This window comes from Camelina sativa, chromosome 8 (genome assembly GCF_000633955.1).
Source record: "Camelina sativa cultivar DH55 chromosome 8, Cs, whole genome shotgun sequence".
Taxonomy (NCBI): Eukaryota; Viridiplantae; Streptophyta; class Magnoliopsida; order Brassicales; family Brassicaceae; genus Camelina; species Camelina sativa.
In genome coordinates, this window is record NC_025692.1 from 23,005,217 (window position 1) to 23,024,112 (window position 18,896).

The 18,896-nt window shown below is 36.1% G+C and overlaps 4 protein-coding genes across 4 annotated transcripts; 2 read left to right on the forward strand and 2 right to left on the reverse strand.

Annotated features, from left to right (window-relative positions):
* On the reverse strand, nt 82-1,854 carry LOC104708027. The gene is made up of 4 exons (XM_019229009.1): nt 1,567-1,854; nt 1,403-1,482; nt 569-610; nt 82-453 (listed from the first exon to the last, which is right to left on the reverse strand). The coding sequence occupies exons 1-2, from the start codon at nt 1,654-1,656 to the stop codon at nt 1,423-1,425; spliced, it is 150 nt and encodes a 49-aa protein (XP_019084554.1). The 5' UTR covers nt 1,657-1,854; the 3' UTR covers nt 82-453; nt 569-610; nt 1,403-1,422.
* Nucleotides 5,096-8,059, forward strand: LOC104708028 (probable protein phosphatase 2C 69). The gene is made up of 8 exons (XM_010424512.2): nt 5,096-5,505; nt 5,740-5,867; nt 6,100-6,198; nt 6,296-6,454; nt 6,557-6,643; nt 6,751-6,842; nt 7,265-7,339; nt 7,427-8,059. Exons 1-8 carry the CDS (start codon nt 5,426-5,428, stop codon nt 7,826-7,828), a joined length of 1,122 nt encoding a protein of 373 aa, XP_010422814.1. The 5' UTR covers nt 5,096-5,425; the 3' UTR covers nt 7,829-8,059.
* LOC104708029 (uncharacterized protein At1g32220, chloroplastic-like) lies at nt 9,041-11,435 on the forward strand. The gene is made up of 10 exons (XM_010424514.2): nt 9,041-9,265; nt 9,509-9,626; nt 9,720-9,808; nt 9,892-9,947; nt 10,044-10,099; nt 10,236-10,329; nt 10,634-10,713; nt 10,804-10,846; nt 10,929-11,020; nt 11,099-11,435. Exons 1-10 carry the CDS (start codon nt 9,210-9,212, stop codon nt 11,276-11,278), a joined length of 864 nt encoding a protein of 287 aa, XP_010422816.1. The 5' UTR covers nt 9,041-9,209; the 3' UTR covers nt 11,279-11,435.
* Nucleotides 11,354-16,333, reverse strand: LOC104708030 (histidine kinase 5-like). Its single transcript, XM_010424515.2, has 13 exons — nt 15,987-16,333; nt 14,564-15,376; nt 14,426-14,482; nt 14,106-14,333; nt 13,937-14,030; nt 13,635-13,841; nt 13,415-13,545; nt 13,283-13,332; nt 13,032-13,207; nt 12,841-12,944; nt 12,032-12,757; nt 11,782-11,946; nt 11,354-11,684 (listed from the first exon to the last, which is right to left on the reverse strand). The coding sequence occupies exons 2-13, from the start codon at nt 15,269-15,271 to the stop codon at nt 11,562-11,564; spliced, it is 2,769 nt and encodes a 922-aa protein (XP_010422817.1). The 5' UTR covers nt 15,272-15,376; nt 15,987-16,333; the 3' UTR covers nt 11,354-11,561.

Consider the following 18,896-nt stretch of genomic DNA (forward strand, 5'->3'; position numbering starts at 1 on the left):
GATAAATCAATCAAACATTGGATATGCAGTTAAAAAGACTAAATAAGTAAATAACACTAGGAGTTTTAAGTAGTCAATGGATGAATCTGTGCCAGCTAATTGAAGCTTTTATAAGAGTTGTCACATAATAGCAAGCTCACAAGCAGAAACAGAAAACTAACAATATCAATAAACTCCTCCTTGAAGAAACATGACATGAGAGAAAAATAAATAAATGAAGATACTTGATTTTGTGATCAAAGTCATTTAAATCTTCTAAAACTGCCATGAAGAGGGTTTTTTTTTTTTTGATTTTTTGTTTTTTTAACAAAAAACTTTTACAACCTATACAATTCCACATTGTGATCTTTGTTTTCAAAACTAACTACTGAATACCATTTCCAGCCAAATAAAATTGTTTCGGAAGACAATTTTCTACGCTTGGTTACATCTTCTAGTCGGTTCTCTTGGGACCTGCAGCAGTAGGGTCTTGGTTAGTGATCATTTGATTCTTAGTTCTCTAGTACAGAGAGACGACAACTCTGTCTTGATGAACAAAAAATGGATAAACACTGAGATTTGGCCTTACCCTCAGACAACGTGTGAAACCCCACTGAAGAAGGAAGGGTACCTGCCAAATGAAACCAGCTAGTGAATGATCATTTTGTGAGGGATAGTAAGAGGCTAAAACGAAAACATAGATCGACAAAGCAGGGGGATAAGAACCAAACTGATTTATGTTTTATTTATCCACAGAAAATTGAGGAACAAACAACAACTCTAAAAACAAAAGAACAAACCAAAACCTAAGGATGAACTCTGCTCTCTCATGCCCTAAGGCTAAGGCTCCCAAGAAACCCAATACCAAAGAATCCCTTGAATCGATATTTAATACTCATCAAAGACCAATTAATATGTACACACACAGTAAAGAGTTAGTAAAGCTGATGTAGCACTAGGCAATATCATAAATCTTCTTTACGAGGACTTATCATCACAGGACGGCAATATGTCTTTTGACACTGAATGATACTCAAAAACTGTTATTAAGAAGAAACAATCAAGAACAAAGAACACAAGCCTCAGCTAAAGAACTCAATTCAACCATTAAGCACAAAAAAAAATTCACTAGTGTAATTAAACAATCTGGAACTTTTACAAAATCAATGTAGAACAACCTAAAAACTGAATAATAGCCGCTACAAGCTAGTACAACTCAGGATAGGAGTTTACGAACTAGTGAACAAGTATGATTCAGATCGTTTTCTAATTTGGTGGAACTAAAAGCAAACATTTCCAAAATCATCATAAGCAACACAATCAGCGATCACAAAACCCCAACCCTAATCGCAAATATCAGATCGGAAATAAAAACCCACCAGCTGTTGAAATTTGAAATAGCACCGTAGTTGAGATTACGAACCTAGTGGATGGATGTAATCTTCAGTGAAATTTTCCTCTCTGAGGTCGACGATCAGTAGCTAATCTGTAAATCCAGTAACCCTGCGAGAGAACCCCAGGAGGAGGAGATCAATTTAGAACATACTAAAAAAGAGAGAAAAGAAACGAGAAGATCAGGTGAAGTACCAAGGCGATGACATGAGCTGCGGCGAGGAAAATAACCAAAGCTGGCACTAGATCCAGAAACCAAGGTCGCAAGTGCTGATCCTTGGCCATGAAAGACGAACTTGTTTTTTTTTTTTAATCTCAAAACGGATACGTTCCGGAGACGAGAGGCAGCAAACTATGCTATGGGGGAGTATGTATGATCTATGTGTGTGCTGCAGCACCGTCGACTCTCACACACTCTTCTCCGATCGCAAAGCTGCTGTTTGGCAGTAGGAGTAGACTTATCCCCCCCCTACTGCAGTCAAGTTGAAACAATAAGGCCCATTATAATTAGCCCAATTTCCCAATAACTAAAGATTGGTGAAGGACCCACGTGATACTACTACTCAACGAGTTTTCATCTGAAAGTCCCCAAATTTTTTTTAGAAATCTCAAAACTGCATTCCCGAAAAACATTTTCTTTTAAAATTATTTTTAATTCAAAAAGTATGCCTATTACCTTACTACCCTAACAAAAACAGAAATATTACATGTATTATCTGGGCTTTATCCACCCATCCAATATCTATTGGATTTAATCCACAAACATATAATTACTTATATTTTTTTTTAAATTCTAAAAACAAATAACTGCTACATTTCTTTCTCATCGTTCTCATCAATTATTTCTCAAACTATTATCTCAAAATCGATTTCGTGAAATTTGAAAACTAGGTATTTTGTTATTGTGTTCGATTGGTAAGGAAGATGTGTCAAATTAACAAGCTTTAGAATTATAATTTGTGAATTCTGGGTTTATGTTCATATTTAAATTTCAGGGTAGTAATACTAGTATAACTAGGTAAAACTAGTGTGATTTTGAAATATTAATAGAAGTTGGTAATACTTCGTTTTATGTTTATTGCAAGATTTCAACGATAACTACTCTCTAGCTACTCCAAAATGGCTAAAACAAGGTGTGGAAAAAGAGGACGAAGATTGCTCAAAGTTCATAGGTAGAAGATTCGCAAGCCCAAACAAACGAAGAGGTATTTTGTTATTGTGTTCGATTGATAAGGAAGATGAGTCCAAAAAACAAGCTTTGGGATTATAATTTGTGAATTCTGGGTTTATGTTCATATTTGATTTTTCTGGGTAGTAATACTAGTATAACTAGGTAAAACTAGTGTGATTTTGAAATATTAATAGAACTTGATAATACTTTTTTTTATGTTTATTGCAAGATTTCAACGATAACTACTCGAAAATGGCTAAAACAAGGTGGGGAAAAAGAGGACGAAGATTGCTCAAAGTTCATAGGTAGAAGATTTGCAAGCCCAAACAAACGAAGAGGTAGAAGGAAGAGGTATTTTGCAAACGTCACGATGAAGAGAGATCGGTGGCACATACATCTAGAATCTCGCTCGAAGTGACTTTGCAAACGAAGGGCTCATCGTTTCTTATTGCAGGAAGAAATAGGGAAACAAGTTCATAAATTCTGGGTTTATGCTCGTATTTGAATTTCTGGATAGTAAAATAGTATAACTAGATAAAACTAGTGTATTGTCAGTTAAAATTGGGTAGTAAACCAGTTTTACAAGTTTTTTATTTATTTATACGATTAATCTACAATATTCAACTTCGTTTGGGAAAAAAAAATCAAATTTTGCAGAATGAAAATCTCAAGTAAAACTAGATAAAACTCATTCGTTTTGGTTAAGAAAAGATTCATGATTTGTTTGTTTTGGATCTCATTCAAATTGAATTTATGGGTTTTAGTAATACTGGTATATATAGGTATAACTATTATGTTTTTGTAATACTGATAAAACTAGATAAAAGTAGTCAGAATTTATTGCAGAGAAAGAAAAAAAAGACCACACGTGCAGCTGACAAAAAAAAATAATAATAAAAAAAATATCTGAATTGTATTACCACGTGTGCAATATGTGTGTTCACACTTAGTGTTCACACTTAGTGTTCACAAATAGTTATACCAAGTATAATAATTGTACCACAATTGCAAATAGTTCTACTTTTGAGGTTTTTCCATTTAATTAGTTTTATCCACTCTTAAAAATATATTTTTTAGTTTTACTGTTGATTAAAGTCTATCAACGTATAATTATGAGTTTGTTATGCATTAAAATGTTTAAAATCTACAATTCTATAATTTTGTCATCCTAACTTGGTTATTATTTACAAAGTGAACTTAAAAGTATAAGGAAACATGTGTTTAGGTTCTTTCATCACAATCCAAAATTCATATATTTTTAAAATTTTCATTTTTAGTAAACATTTAAACATTACTTTTGACGTTTACTAGTACACACATTCTTATATTTTTTAAAAAAATTATTTATGGATGTTCAACTTTTAATATTAGTTTTACTAGTTTGACCATTTTAATATTAGTTACGCATGTTTTACTCTGTTATGATATAATAAATATACACATCAATGAAAGATCAAACATTACTAGATTTTAAAATAAGTTTTATAATAGTTGTGACATAACCAACAAAGTAGTAGTACAACCCAAAAGATCACACATAAATCAAACAATGGTGTTAGATGCAATTTCATCATCCTCAGAGTGTTTCTTTCAATAGTTCATACCAACAAAACCTTGGTCCACCACTCTCGGCACTTGCTCAGGCTGTTCCAAGACAGAGATGACATTCACAACAACATACATCTTCGCTTCTCATGATCAACGGACATTAAAAAGACATTAACATCCTCATCATCATTAAGATCACATTGTACTGATACTCATACTAGTAGTGGATTGTAGCTCAACTACAATGTAACGTGACTTTCAACAAACTCAAGCTTCTTGTATATCATTGCTTTTAACATCAACAAAGTTATATCCATGACATATGTCTTGAACATTATACTATACATGCGACTTTCACACTTAAAATGCATACTAAGGTTCTCTTTCATTGTATCCTGCCAAAACAATTCCAAAAAAAAAACTCAATTAGTAATACTACTAGTTTAATTGGTTGTACTACATTAATAAGTATTACCAGTTTTACTAGTAATACTAAATTTACTAGTATTACTAGTTTTACCCAGTCGCAATAATTGAAAATCGAATTGAATGGTTTGGGATTATAATCTCTACAATTCACTACGATTCAACAGTAAGATTCATTTCTTATCAACTAAATAGCGCAATCGACCCATAACTCATGGTAAAACACCCAATTTGCTAAGTATTTCAAGCAAAATCCAATCTAAATTTTCAAAATTAAAAACCTAATCCTATTTAATCAAGAATGTATTCTTATGTTGAAGAATACACTTGTATTTTGAAGGAGAACGTGAACTAAAAAAAGGTGAAAAACAACAGGGATAGAGAGCTTCAGTGAAGAAACAGTGACGGTGGAGACTAGAGAGCTCCGGCGAAAAAGGATGGACGATGACTAAAGAAGAAAAGAAATCGTGATTGATTATTTTTTTAGAAAATAAAAAACAAAAAAAAAAAGATAAAAGGAAGGAATAGTAAAATAGTCTGCACATATTTCATTAAAAGAAAGGGATACAAATAATAGAGAGGGAGATTAGGGTTTAGGAGATTAAATCATGTCATTTTCATGCTGGCTGAAAATTACGAGATGATTCCTCCTACTCAACTTGCTTTGCGTGACACGTGTCAGCTACTTTACATCTTTTGACTTGTGGTTCTTTCTATTTTTAGCATACAAATTGCCGGAATATGCTCCCTTCTTTTAACGTCGATCACCTGTTTTCTTCTTCTTCTTCTTCTTCTATCCAATCATCCTCACTTCTCTCTCCTTTCTAATTTTTTTTTTCATGGAAATTTCATGTAATTGTTGATATTACGATCAATTTCTGTGTGTTTTGGAATATTTTCTGGAAAATTATGGGATATCTAGACTTGGCGTTGTCGTATTCTAACCAAACGCAGACTGTTGAAGCTCCAGCGAGCGGTGGTGGTCTCAGGTAATTTAATTTACCTTAACTCGATTTTTAATCTTAAATTTCTTTCCTGTTGCGTATGAATATGATATCACTTGAACCATGATTATTTGTGGTTTCACTTTGTTCGATTCTTATTGGTTCATTCTGTTTGTTTATGATATGTGACTTTTTTNTTTTTTTTTTTTTTTTTTTGTGTGTGTGTTTAAAATGTTTAATGTGCTTTGTTACATGAAAATGACATGATTTAATTTTCAGCCAGAATGGGAAATTTAGCTATGGATATGCAAGCTCTGCTGGGAAGAGATCATCTATGGAAGACTTTTTTGAGACCAGGATCGACGGTGTCAATGGCGAAATCGTTGGTCTCTTTGGTGTTTTTGATGGTATTCTTCCCTCTCTTAACAAGATTTGATCTCAACGAACCTTGAATTAGTATAGCTTATGAATATATATATATATATATATATATCCTGATGGTTCACCCACCCATGTACCATGACCGTAAGATTGATTTTCATGCTAATTAATTAACCCCGAGTTGTTACTCTTGGTAGCTAATAGTTTAGGATTGACATTAGAGAACAGTATCCTGATGGTTACTTACTGTTTTGCCAGGCCATGGTGGAGCCAGAGCAGCTGAGTACGTGAAGCGTCATCTTTTCAGTAATCTGATCAACCACCCCAAGTTTATCTCTGACACCAAATCAGCTATATGTACTGTCAGAAAAAAACCTGAGCAAATTTATTTTAAGACAATTTGTTACAGATGCAGCACTCTGAATTGACAGTGAATTTGCTTAAATATTTCCAGCTGATGCCTATAACCATACTGACTCTGAACTTCTCAAGTCAGAAAATAGTCACAATAGAGATGCTGGTTCGACTGCATCTACAGCTATTCTTGTTGGTGATCGTTTACTTGTTGCAAATGTTGGTGATTCAAGAGCTGTTATCAGCAGAGGCGGGAATGGTAATTTTCAAGGAGATCTGTTATGGCTTGTCTTTTTCGTCATTACCACCATTTAGTATCTTGATAGATAATCCCATTTTTCATAAATCTGTGTGTTTGCAGCCATTGCTGTGTCAAGGGACCATAAACCTGACCAAAGTGATGAGCGTGAAAGGATCGAGAATGCTGGTGGATTTGTGATGTGGGCAGGTAAGTAACAAGAAACTATAAGATCATATTTTTCTGCTTCATGCTTTTCTCAACACATAGTCCTAAGTGCTATGTGTGTGTGTGTGTTGCGTTCATTAATTGAACAGGAACTTGGAGGGTTGGAGGAGTTCTTGCAGTTTCTCGTGCTTTTGGTGATAGGCTTCTGAAGCAATATGTTGTTGCTGATCCAGAAATCCAGGTTATTTCATCACTTTTTAAAGAACCACATTGCATATGATTTTCTGGCCCCTTAAGTTCTCAATCTGAAAAATTTGCTCCAACCCATTTGGCACTGAATACAGGAAGAAAAGATTGATGATTCTCTTGAGTTTTTGATCCTAGCAAGNGATATTTCTCTGCTTCATGCTTTTCTCAACACATAGTCCTAAGTGCTATGTGTGTGTGTTGCGTTCATTAATTGAACAGGAACTTGGAGGGTTGGAGGCGTTCTTGCAGTTTCTCGTGCTTTTGGTGATAGGCTTCTGAAGCAATATGTTGTTGCTGATCCAGAAATCCAGGTAATTGCATCACTTTTATAAGAACCACATTGCATATGATTTTCTGGCCCCTTATGTTCTCAATCTGAAAAATTTGCTCCAACCCTTTTGGCACTGAATACAGGAAGAAAAGATTGATGATTCTCTTGAGTTTTTGATCCTAGCAAGCGACGGACTATGGGATGTTTTCTCTAACGAGGTCTCGTGAAATTAATGGCTTCTTTTAACATCTTCCACTTTCCTACACCAAATACTTTATTAGATAATCTTTAACCATCTCTTGCAGGACGCAGTTGCAATGGCTAAGGAAGTTGAGGACCCAGAGGACTCAGCGAAGAAACTTGTGAGAGAAGCATTAAAGAAAGGAAGTGCAGACAACATCACATGTGTGGTCGTTCGTTTCCTGGAGAACAAGACAGCTTCATCAAGCCATGTCAGCTTCTCCTCATCCAATCAAATGCCACCAATTGGAGACCTCTCTATCTCATCCAGTGAAGCTAACCAAGTCCAGATCGATTCAAAGAACATCAGCCCAAGGAGTAAACCAGATCAGAATGTAACGAATCACAAACCGGTCACTGCAAGCTGCAGCTTCACCGATGAAGTGACCGTTAATGGTTTAGGTAATAAACCAGAGAATTCAGTGAGTCGAAAATCAGTCCCTGAAAGTAGCTCAACCATTGAGTGACCCGTATGAGGAATTCAGTGACCGGTAAGGTCAGTTGTGTTCCCTCTACTCACTAGGAACTAAAGACACTGTCTTTTGCAACGTTCTCTTCTGACAAAGACAGCAAACAAACTTACAGATCGTTGATTGCGTTTGCATTTAGGATTGAAAATGTACTTAATATGAATATTCTAAGTTTAAGAATAGGTTTGTGTGTGTGTGTGTGTGTATATATATATACATACATCTATATGTAGTTGTTTTGTTTATGTATAAATGTTTTAAAGAACATGATAGTTATTTTATATTCAAACAGAAAAAAAAAATACTCTGATCTTGTCCCCAAGCTGATCATATTCCATCTATGAAATTTGAAAGCCCATAGAGTTCAATTCTACTCTGATTTTGATCGCCTGTACCTTGTTCTCAAGTCACTGTCTCTTCCTTCTCTCACCCACCTGTTACTCTGTTAGGTCCAGCGCCGGCCACAAGACCAAGCAAGCAAAACACATGCTTGCGGCCGCTGGAAATATTAGCTAATGTTCGGCCAATTTTACAGGAATATTTTTATGGTTTAAACCGTCAAAGTCTGAGTCTTAAGTCCTAGGTTCGAACCAAGTCAATGTTCAAACAATTATTTTTCTTTTAAGAAGAATTATTTGGTTGCAGCTACTGGAAGACGAAATAGATTTTGAAACTTATTAACATTTTCCAAAAAGGGCACGGTTAATAATCCCGCTGGTACGGTAACATTAAAAGAAGACCCAATAATATGTTAGGCACTGTACGAAGTATTTGAAAAGTAGTGGGTGTCCACTAACGGCCGTTCCCGGCTTAGCTCCGATAACGAAATTCCGGGAGGAGTCGGTAGTTGGGCACTAGATCCCTTCGGACCTGGAGAACGTGTGACGCTGGTCGGGGTTTGGTGAACCAACTGGTCGCTAAAACTAAAAATAAAAACTATGTGGCCCAATATTCTCCCTCGCTTGTAGTTCAAAATATACACCATAGTCGCAAGACAAACTAACCATCAAAAAACACAATCGTTCCAAAAAAAAAGAAAGAATGGTGGTGAGTTGGAGGAATGTAAGCCCAATAACCTCGGCCCAATTTGATATCCAATGATATCGCGTCGGTAACACGCGCGGGTCTCGTGGCTTCCCATGGGTTCGGGAACAAGGTAAAAAGTCGGATCCTCGGGTCAGGGTCAACGTGGCACCTCCTTAAGAGGCGACGTGTTCTCAGTTGTAAGCGCTCTTTCCGACGTTTGCTCTCTGTTTATTTTGGCCGTGAACTTACTCTATTCCCATCGCCATCGGACTCTCTCCTCTTACAATTTTGTAATTTTGTTCGCTCATCTCTGCTTCGAATTGCTTTTTTTCTCCCCTGCTCCGATTCGAAAATGAGGACAATCGTTTCCCGTTTGATTCGTTACAAATCGTCTCTTTCCCAGTCTCGGTGAGTGGTCTCTTCACCGCTCTTTTCGTAACTCTAATCCCATCTTAATCGTCTTCTAGGCATCAATTGGTAGGTTCGCGGACATTTCTAGAAAATTTGGAAGTATCTGTGTCGGTAGAGTACTCTAGATTCTTAAAAATTAGGTGATTTGGGTGTAATTGATGATTGGTTTGGTCGTTGGTTGCAAATTTAGATACTTGTCTTAACTTTCTTGTTCAATGCTTCTGGATTATGTTGCATTAGGTTCGTTTCGGCTTCCAGTAGCGGGAGGTATCTCTCCACGGACTCTAACAAAATTGATGAGCCCTTCAATGTGGAAGAAGCCGAGACTGTACATGTGCCTCCACCTCCAACCGAGAAGGTATGAGTTTTGGAGGATCTTTACATAGTGATTAGCTGTTAAGATATTGCAATGGTGTTCATGAAATTGGAACTTACATGTTGGTATTTTCAGCTGCTTGTTTTGGGTGGAAATGGTTTTGTGGGATCACATGTCTGTAAAGAAGCTTTAGATCGTGGCTTATCTGTCTCTAGCCTTAGCAGGTATCTGATCGTTTTAAAAAATCTGTTCGATGTTAGATGTTGATTTACGGGTTTGTATTTTTAACCTTTTGTATGGGCTTTAGATCAGGTAGGCCGTCTTCACAAGAGTCCTGGGCTACCAGAGTTACTTGGCATCAAGGTATTGTTGTTAACTCTTCAACATGTTTGTTGGAACTTGATACTTTTTTTTTCCCTGTGTGGTCATTTTATTTTTATATTTCTCTTTTGTTTCCAGGAAACCTTGTATCATCTGATTTATTGAAGGATGCTCTTGAGGGGGTGACTTCTGTGGTACGTTTTTTCTTCCCTCCGTTTTCAGGAATAAATGTAGAGATTTGATGACTGCCACAAAATATTAACTTATTGAATCAGTCCCGCTTTTGTAGATTGTATATTATTGAAAGTAATTTTGAATAAACCATTGCAGATTTCTTGTGTTGGTGGTTTTGGTTCAAACTCATATATGTATAAGATTAACGGGACTGCAAACATCAACGCAATTAGGGCTGCCTCAGAGAAAGGTACGAGTTCTTTTAGTTTGCATTGACCAGGGCTGTATAAATGCTTACAATCCAAGTTCTTTTAGATAGCCATGTATAAGAATTTTGAGATATCTATGTCAGATAGACACTGAGGGACCATATGATACTGAAAACCCCAGTCTTATGAAATTAGGTATAGTTGTTGATTGTAGGGATAATTGGAGCATGAAAATACAAGTGATGTGAATTAGTCTGCTACAACTTTAGACACCATGGCGTCCTACAACATTATTGGATTAGCAAGAGTTTACTGGCCTTTAACTGTCTTCCTTTTGTTGACCAGGTGTTAAAAGATTTGTCTATATTTCTGCTGCGGATTTCGGATTAGCCAACTACCTGTTGAGAGGATACTATGAGGGAAAGGTGATAATATACTTTTCAAACTACTGCTATTGCATAGCCCTTTTTGGTTAGTCTACGCTTTCTTAAGAATTTTTCATTTCATCCTTACAGCGAGCTGCTGAGACCGAGCTGCTCACAAGATTTGCATATGGAGGTATAGCTTTCATGTTACATCTACGAAATGCCCTCTGAAACTTATCATTTCTTATATTTGAAGTTTGGTGAATGTTGTGCAGGTATAATCTTGCGACCTGGTTTTATATATGGAACTCGCAGTGTTGGAAGCATGAAAATCCCATTGGGAGTATTTGGTTCACCCATGGAAATGGTAAGTGAATCCCCTCGTTATTGCAATGCCTCTCAAGATTGCCTCTTTATTCATAATCCTTGTGGCTTTTTTTTGTAGGTTCTCCAACAAGCAAAACCGCTGAACCAGCTTCCGATAGTTGGACCGTTGTTCACACCTCCGGTGAATGTTGAATCGGTTGCAAAAGTCGCGGTTAGAGCTGCCACGGATCCGGTGTTCCCTCCAGGGATTGTGGATGTCCATGGAATACAGCGTTACAGCCAACAGAAATCGAGATAAGTCTTGTTTTGAAAGCTTGAGTATGCTTGTCTGTCGTTTTTTGTAGAGTTTGGCTGCTTTACCATGTTGGATTTCAATGGTGGAAACGACAATGTTTTCTCGTTTCTCTCGCCATATATTTCCCACAAATAAATAAAGAAGACAAGCTTTTTATTTATTTTATTTATTAAACTGTACATCTCTAAGAGAGGAAACTACTTCGTAGCTCTCCAAAACTTTTTCCCTACACATTATATATACAAACACAACCACTAAACCTACTAAACACCAAACTCTGAAGTTTTTAATGCAAATACTGTTGTAAACACTCTCTCAGTTTTTGCAACGTTACAGGTTTTGAAATAAACGAGTCCATACCATTTGCATAACATTCTTCTGAACTCTCTGCTAACGTATTTGCCGTCATCTGCACATTCCACAACCCATTTTACTCTTCAGTTCTTTTTTTTTCAAGTTATGTATTAGAAGACACTGTGTTTAATGTAATTCGAAGAAGTGCTCACCGCGATTATAGGCAGCCGGTTTGTGGATCGCACACAAACTTGCTCATTCTCCAGTATCTCTTTATCTACTCCGGCTTCTATAGCAGCATTCCAGTTCCCAGATTCTTCATATGAACGGATCAGTCTTGTAGCTTTTAAACCATCCAAAACCGGCATGCACACATCCTGTGAACCCATTTTGAATTATAAGCCTTTCAAATTAAGTGAATTCGAAAAACAGAAGCCTTTGGATCTTAAAGAATTGACATACCATGAGTACCAAATCGTAGCTAGAGCGATTAATCGCGTTTATGGCTTCAACTCCATTATTAGCAATATCCATGGTATGGCCTAACTGTTTCATCATCGACTTTGCAACCATGATGTTGATCTTATTATCTTCAACAAGCAAAATCTTTGGCTTTGATGATTCTTTGAGATTTGTCTCGGCTTTTTCCTCTTCCCTTTGAGAGGAAACTGTGAGCTCTGACTCCATTTCTAAAGTTCCACCTTCTGAGCTAGCCTGTGAACTGCTACAAGATTCAGATTCCTTAGAGAAACATCGACCATTTCCATTCTCATATTGGTGAGCTGATTCAGGACAATGACCAGAACTCGTTTCGAGTTTAGTTTCATCCACGTAGCCACCGTTTTCAACCTGAACTATCTCGCTTTGTCCAGTGTTGTTAGAAGGATCAGCGACAAAGCCATTGATGAGCTTAATAGGACTAGTAGTGAGCATGACTTTATGAGGTAAGAAGCCATTGCCAATGACCGGTCCGCCATTAGAATATATAGATCCTAGAAGCGGCTTAAACTGGAAATATCCTTCGGTTGTGTCGTCTGGTTCGGATTGATGATCCGTCATATCAGAGAACTCATCTTGATCATCAGAATAATCATCTGATGTTGCAACTTTATAGGGCAATATGAATGTGAATGTTGAACCTTCGTTGACCCGGCTTGTCACAGTGAGTTGACCTCCCATTAACTCAACCTGTAAACAAACAGAGAAAGATTATAGAAGAACAGAGTTCTTTAATTTCTTGTCTTATGTTTTAAAACCTTAAGAATAGTTACCAGCTGTTTACAAATGGCAAGTCCGAGACCAGTTCCACCATATTTGCGGGCATGATCAGCGCTTGCTTGCATATACTTCTTGAACAAACAAGGTAAAGCGTTTTCTGCACAAGAACACCAAAACGTGGACTGCGTTAATAAAACTAGCTTTCAATATACTTAAACAGTTCGTTTGAGAATTGCTTGCTTGCCTGGAATTCCAATTCCAGTGTCATAAATGTCGCAGCGAATCCAAACCGAAGTCTCAGTTAAATTATTATCTACTTCAGCGTCTGCGTTCAATGAGTTATCACTTGCAAAGGATGGTTCTGATATGACCTGGAGCTTGATCCCCACATGTCCATCATGTGTAAATTTAATAGCATTGCTGCAGAACGTTTTGAACAATCAGGTACCAAAACTTCTCATCATGCAAATAATAATTCAGGATTTATGTAAGAACCTTATCAAATTAGTGAGGATCTGCCGAATCCTTAGAACATCTCCAACTACCTGAACATAGAAGGCAAAAAAGTTAAGATCACCAAAGACTTTGCTTAACTCTTTCAGAAAATGTGATTTTTGTGTAATGAACCTCGATAGGAACATCATCTGTAATGTTTCCTTCTAATGTCAAAGACTTCTTCAGTGATGCTGCAGCTGTCTGAAGCACGTGCTTTACCACTTCTCTTGGTCGAAACTTTGTAGCTTCTAATTTCATCACACCTAAAAAAAGAACACATTAAGAATCAAATGATCTGAAAAATGATCACACCACATAATCAAAATTTCGAAATTATAACAGTATATTCTACCTGATTCAACCTTGGAGAGATCAAGAATGTCGTTAATAAGCTGAAGCACCAAATCTCCAGAGGAGATCATGACATTCAACAACTGTCTTTGCTCTTTATCCAGCTTTGTAGTTGAAAGTATCTCAGCCATTCCCACCACTCCCGACAATGGTGATCTTATCTCATGAGACATCGTTGCTAGCATTTGCTTTGCTCTCATTGTCTCCTCTGCCAAAAAAAAAACACAACTCTTAAATCTGGTTTTCACATGAATCATGAATCTTTTTGACGCTTGATCACTGAATTCCACTTCTCAAACAGACCTGTAATGTGAATGGTCTTGTTCAGTTCTGATTCCATCGCCTTTCTCACGGCGTTATCTTCTCTAAGTTTAGCCATTTTTTCCCTTTTCACTACCTGTAACACAAGATGATAATGTGAGGGTGTGAAAACAAGAACATAGAGTTGGTTCAATAGTCTCAGTTAACCCACCTGATCAGTTACTTCCATTCCCATGTAATTTATACCAATCTTCTCGCCAGCTTTGTTGTAAACAGGCTCGACGTATATCAAAAACGTCTTTGATCCGAATAAGTCTGTTGTAAATGTGATCTCTCTCTTTGAAGCTTTTCCTTTCTCAAGAACTTCTCTCTTGAAATCTTCAGATTCTTTAACTCCACCTCCGTGGAATATCTCAACGTCTGTTTTTCCCAAAATGTCCTGAAATTAGTGTGAAACAAAGTTTTGATTCAAGCACATTTCCTCAGGAGACTCATCAAGAATACAACAGAACAAACAGTTTTGTTTCTAACCTGTTCCCGCAGACTAGGATACTTGTTGTATATGAACAAGTAGCGTAAATCTTTATCCTGCAAACCAATAAGTAACAAAGAATCAGAGAAACATTCATTAGTCAGGATAACAAGATCACAAAATCATTTTAAACTTACCTGATGGCCCATAACAATAGGTGCATTCTGAAGTATGAAATGCAAGAAACCTTCAGCTCTCTTAAGATTCTGAGTTAGCTCTTGTACTGGCGCTGCGTGACTCTCCATAGTCTTTAAACTCTCATGCAGCTTCTCGACCAATCTCCTTTCTCTCTCGGTACTCGCTTTGAGCATTTTCTCCAAACTCAACGCCTTCTGTTTCCAATAAGCAACCGTGTCAAACTCCTCGTCGATCTCGATCTTTTTGCTATCGACCAACGCATCTCGCTTTTTCTGCCTAAACTTGCGGAACAGATCACTCGTCTCATCTAAAACGGGAAGATTCTCAGGCTCGTTGCTCTCAAACTTGTAATCTTCAATGATCTTGAGCTCTTTGGCCTCAGCTTCTTCTCTCTGTCTATTGAGATTCTTAAGCTCTTCTCTTAATAGCCGGACAGCGTTGTCTTGCATATACTCCCATTGTTTCACAAGGTTGGTCAGCTGAGATGTGCCTTGATGAGTCGAGTTCAGTAGGTCTGGTAACCGTGTCAAATCCGCAATGGTTGGTGTCTCTTCGATGGTTACTTCTTTCAACGTGTCTAAATCTCCGGCAGGTTTCTCAACATTGAACTGTTTGTCAGCTTCAGTTCCAACATCTTCGGGCCACATGGAAGACAAGACTTCGACATCCATTTCCTCAATCTGATCAGTCTCCATCTCACAGACCATTTATTAAAGCTTCTCTTCATACAACAAAAGAAACAACACTAATGGACCAGACAAAAACTGAATTTTGCCTTTAACCAGAATCTTTGATCAGACACCAAGAAGAACCTGTAATAATTTTCACAATAAAAAAAATACAGATTAAGAGTCAATCCATCACCATCCAGAAGAATCTTTGATCCGTAAATGTGAAAAATATTCGAATTTTGCAAAAAGGGACCACCAGAACTAGTGTGTGGACCAATTAGGATTGAACATTAGCGGGAAACTTCAAATAAAGGATTAAAACAAAGATGAAAGAGCTTTGAAAAGCTGAAATTTGCATAGCCCCCAAAGTTTTTTTTTTTTTGGATCAGTTTCTTTAATTAGATTGAAATATGAACAAACTACATAACTTGGATTATAAAAAAAAAGTTACAATTAAATGAATACAATTAGTTTAACTGGATGAAACTTTTAAAGAGAAATGATCGGAAAACAGTTTGAAGAAAAAAAAAAGACAAACAAAAGATTTAATTAGATCATCACATATATAAACAAAAACATGGCAATGAGGGGATCATGAAACCTCTCAAAGAGTCAATGGCTGAAACAGAAAGAAATGTTTTAAAAACGAAAGACAAAAGCAGAGAAATCAGAAATGAGCTATAGACTGCCGGAGAAAAAAGAAACAAATGAAAGGAGGGGCTGAGATAGAGATAGAGATCAGAAGGTTTACCTTTGACGACTCCGGTCACCGGAAAAATCAAGAAGATAAAAAAAGAAAGGGGGAATGAAGGGGGAGTGAGGTAGATCTGAAGAAGAAGAGTCGTGGTCGTCGGGAGTAGAGTAAATAAACTTACAAATGAGCATTGGGAAGAGATTAACCAATAGAAGAGAGAGAGAGCATGTGAATTGTGAAAGATAGGTATTTTTAGTTTTACTACTACTACTACTAGGGGGAGAAGAAGAGGAGAGAGCAATGAAACAAAATAAAAAAACAAAAACTTGTGAAAGAGAGAGAGAGGAGCATGTGCTTCCTCATGAGACAGAGAGGTCAATGTATATTATATTCATCTCTCTCTCTCTCTTTCTCTCAACCTTTCACTTCTGAGTATTCTAATGGCGTCTCTCTCTCTCTCTCTCTCTCTCTCTCTCTCTCTCTCTCTCTTTCTCTCTGTGTGTGTGCACGTTTGTTTTCTTTCTCAGACCGAATCCGAGTTTAGTCCGAATGACACAGACGTTGACACGTTTCCATCTTTTTTTGTTATTGTTGTTGTCTCTCATAAATATTCATTCACAGGTCACAGCTCTAACTCTCTCCTTTCCAGTTTTGTTCTGCCTTTTCTTTACGTCTTTTTCTACCTCAATGTGTTGACGACGGCGGCGCGTTTACGTCACTCTCCGAGTATATTAAGGATCATGACACCTTCTTCTCTTTTATATTAAACTTTTGTATCATCACTTCCGTTACAAGAAGTGGCGTCAATTGTTAAAACCGTCTTAGGTTGGATTTTGTTCATTGCTCTCACGAATTCATTAATTTAGTAATTTGGACAATTCTTTGACTAAACCCTTTCGATTTTTGAAGTCCACTGACTTCAATTTGTCAGCAGTCCCCTCTCAAACTATTTCTTTGAAGTCCAACTAATAAGTTAGTTACTATTAGATTTTCAAAACAGAGCAATTCCTTCTTATACCTCAAGCATTTAATGTTGAATTATATACACAACAACAATAAAAAAAAAAAAAAAATGTAGACGCTTTTAGAAAATATCGGATCATATACTGTAATTATGTGTTTTGTATTAATGTAGACACTTTTAGAAAATATGACAATTTTATTAGATGAGCAAGTTAATACAAATAACGAATTATTTTCTACTTGTCAATAATTAACGAATGAATGATTTGTTTCTTTTTAATTGCCTTTAATTTACTACTCTTTCTTTAAAAAGAAAACAAAAAAATAATAATAATAAAGATTTATAATAATCAAGTGTATTTCTTTCTTTATAGATAGTCTATAGAATGTCAATGTCGACGAAAGTACACAAATATTCGAATTGGGTCGGGGACATTCATGTTTCTCATGAATATCAAAAGCACATGTTACCTAAAAAATGTATTATCGGAAATAGTATAATATTTCTTCTACTAATCACCTTCCCAAATCTTAAACTATATTCTACGGTTCAGTTTCAGTTGGAAGGTATGTATATGCTCAATTATTTGAATCTTCCACACACAAAAGAAATTATAAAGAAGAATAAATAAGACCCGATCAATGGAGCGGACCAACAACTGTATTGGGCACAAAATTAGTTGTCGAACTCAAAAATCTCATTTCTATAATAATAAATTTTCTATATTATAAAAAAATAAAAAATAATAATAAATTAGCAACTAGAAGTAGTACACAACAATAATCAAAAGGTATTAAAGAAAAGGTTCTTTTATTAAAAAAAAATTAAAATAATTAAGAAAACAGCTAAGCCATTTTGATCGATGCTTATTTACCCCCGGATCTGAACGGCGCTCGGAGGTCTTTTTGTCCCGTTCCCCCGTTAGTTTACCATTATATGACATGTGCGAGCCACATGTGCCACGTCATCCTCATATGACACGTGGAACTACCGTTTGACCAACACGTGGTGTAACCATTTTCAAACATGTTTCTTCTGTTTGTGTTTCTGTTTGCTCTCTCCCTCGCGCCAAAAAATAAAAAATATTGGACGGTGGTGAGAGATGGGGATATGTTATTTTACGAGAGAATGTGGAGATATTAATTGGATGGGGACACTAATCCTTAAATAGCGGATTTGTTATTTATCTCTCTCTCTACTTATTTATATTTAAGTCTCGATTAAAGCAGGACCATACTTTTCAGCTTTCTCTTCCTAATTATCCCTTACTTTTTATATCATAATACATTATAAATGTGTGTGTGTAAAGCTGGATTTGACATAGTATTTAGTACTAGACTACTATTATGAACGACTTACTTGGTGCCATATATAATAATAGTTTAAGCTTAAAACTATATATAAATAAAAAATTTCGAGAGCAAAATGTCTGTCATCCGTGAAACTATTGGAGTAGCATACAAAAATTTTACGATGGATATTTTTTTAAGACGACATGATGGTGTATGTATTAGTAGTGGCTAGACCATAATTTTCGGGTATGTCAATTGTTCCATATTAACACTTGGATTAGTTTTTAAAAGTTATTAAAAAAGGATTAAAGTAAAATTCAATAATTTATCTTGTGTAGGGGGGCCCATGTCAGAGTTCTTTACGTTTATTTTTCTGACAACGAACTTTTCAGTGTCTTAATCATATGTTTCCAATAATAATAAATCACTCAGGCAGATAGATCTAAAGTAAATCTGCAATGTACTGGTTTTTTTTGGTTCTTACGTACAACAATGATCCTAAATCCGATAATTCGGCCATAATCTAGAGCAAAATTTGAGTTGATGTTTGTTTGGGTCATTAGTTTGATATATATATTGAGAATAATCTCGTTGAAAAATACAAAAAATAGTTTGCCAATTACAACCTCATTTGAACTTTTATACAGCTAAAATAATTGAAACAATGAAAATACTTTTCATGTATCAAGAACTTTCTACGAAAAATTTCAA

Coding starts and splice junctions, on each gene's coding strand:
- LOC104708030 (XM_010424515.2), bottom strand. CDS start 15,271: ATGGTCTGTGAGATGGAGACTGATCAGATTGAGGAAATGGATGTCGAA. Junction 13,208..13,282: donor ATCCTCACTAATTTGATAAG/GTTCTTACATAA, acceptor AACGTTCTGCAG/CAATGCTATTAAATTTACAC. Junction 11,685..11,781: donor ACCGGCTGCCTATAATCGCG/GTGAGCACTTCT, acceptor TGGAATGTGCAG/ATGACGGCAAATACGTTAGC.
- LOC104708027 (XM_019229009.1), bottom strand. CDS start 1,656: ATGGCCAAGGATCAGCACTTGCGACCTTGGTTTCTGGATCTAGTGCCA. Junction 1,483..1,566: donor CAGCTCATGTCATCGCCTTG/GTACTTCACCTG, acceptor GTTCTCTCGCAG/GGTTACTGGATTTACAGATT.
- LOC104708029 (XM_010424514.2), top strand. CDS start 9,210: ATGAGGACAATCGTTTCCCGTTTGATTCGTTACAAATCGTCTCTTTCC. Junction 9,266..9,508: donor TCGTCTCTTTCCCAGTCTCG/GTGAGTGGTCTC, acceptor ATGTTGCATTAG/GTTCGTTTCGGCTTCCAGTA. Junction 9,809..9,891: donor TCTGTCTCTAGCCTTAGCAG/GTATCTGATCGT, acceptor TATGGGCTTTAG/ATCAGGTAGGCCGTCTTCAC.
- LOC104708028 (XM_010424512.2), top strand. CDS start 5,426: ATGGGATATCTAGACTTGGCGTTGTCGTATTCTAACCAAACGCAGACT. Junction 6,644..6,750: donor TGGATTTGTGATGTGGGCAG/GTAAGTAACAAG, acceptor TTAATTGAACAG/GAACTTGGAGGGTTGGAGGA. Junction 6,843..7,264: donor TTGCTGATCCAGAAATCCAG/GTTATTTCATCA, acceptor CACTGAATACAG/GAAGAAAAGATTGATGATTC.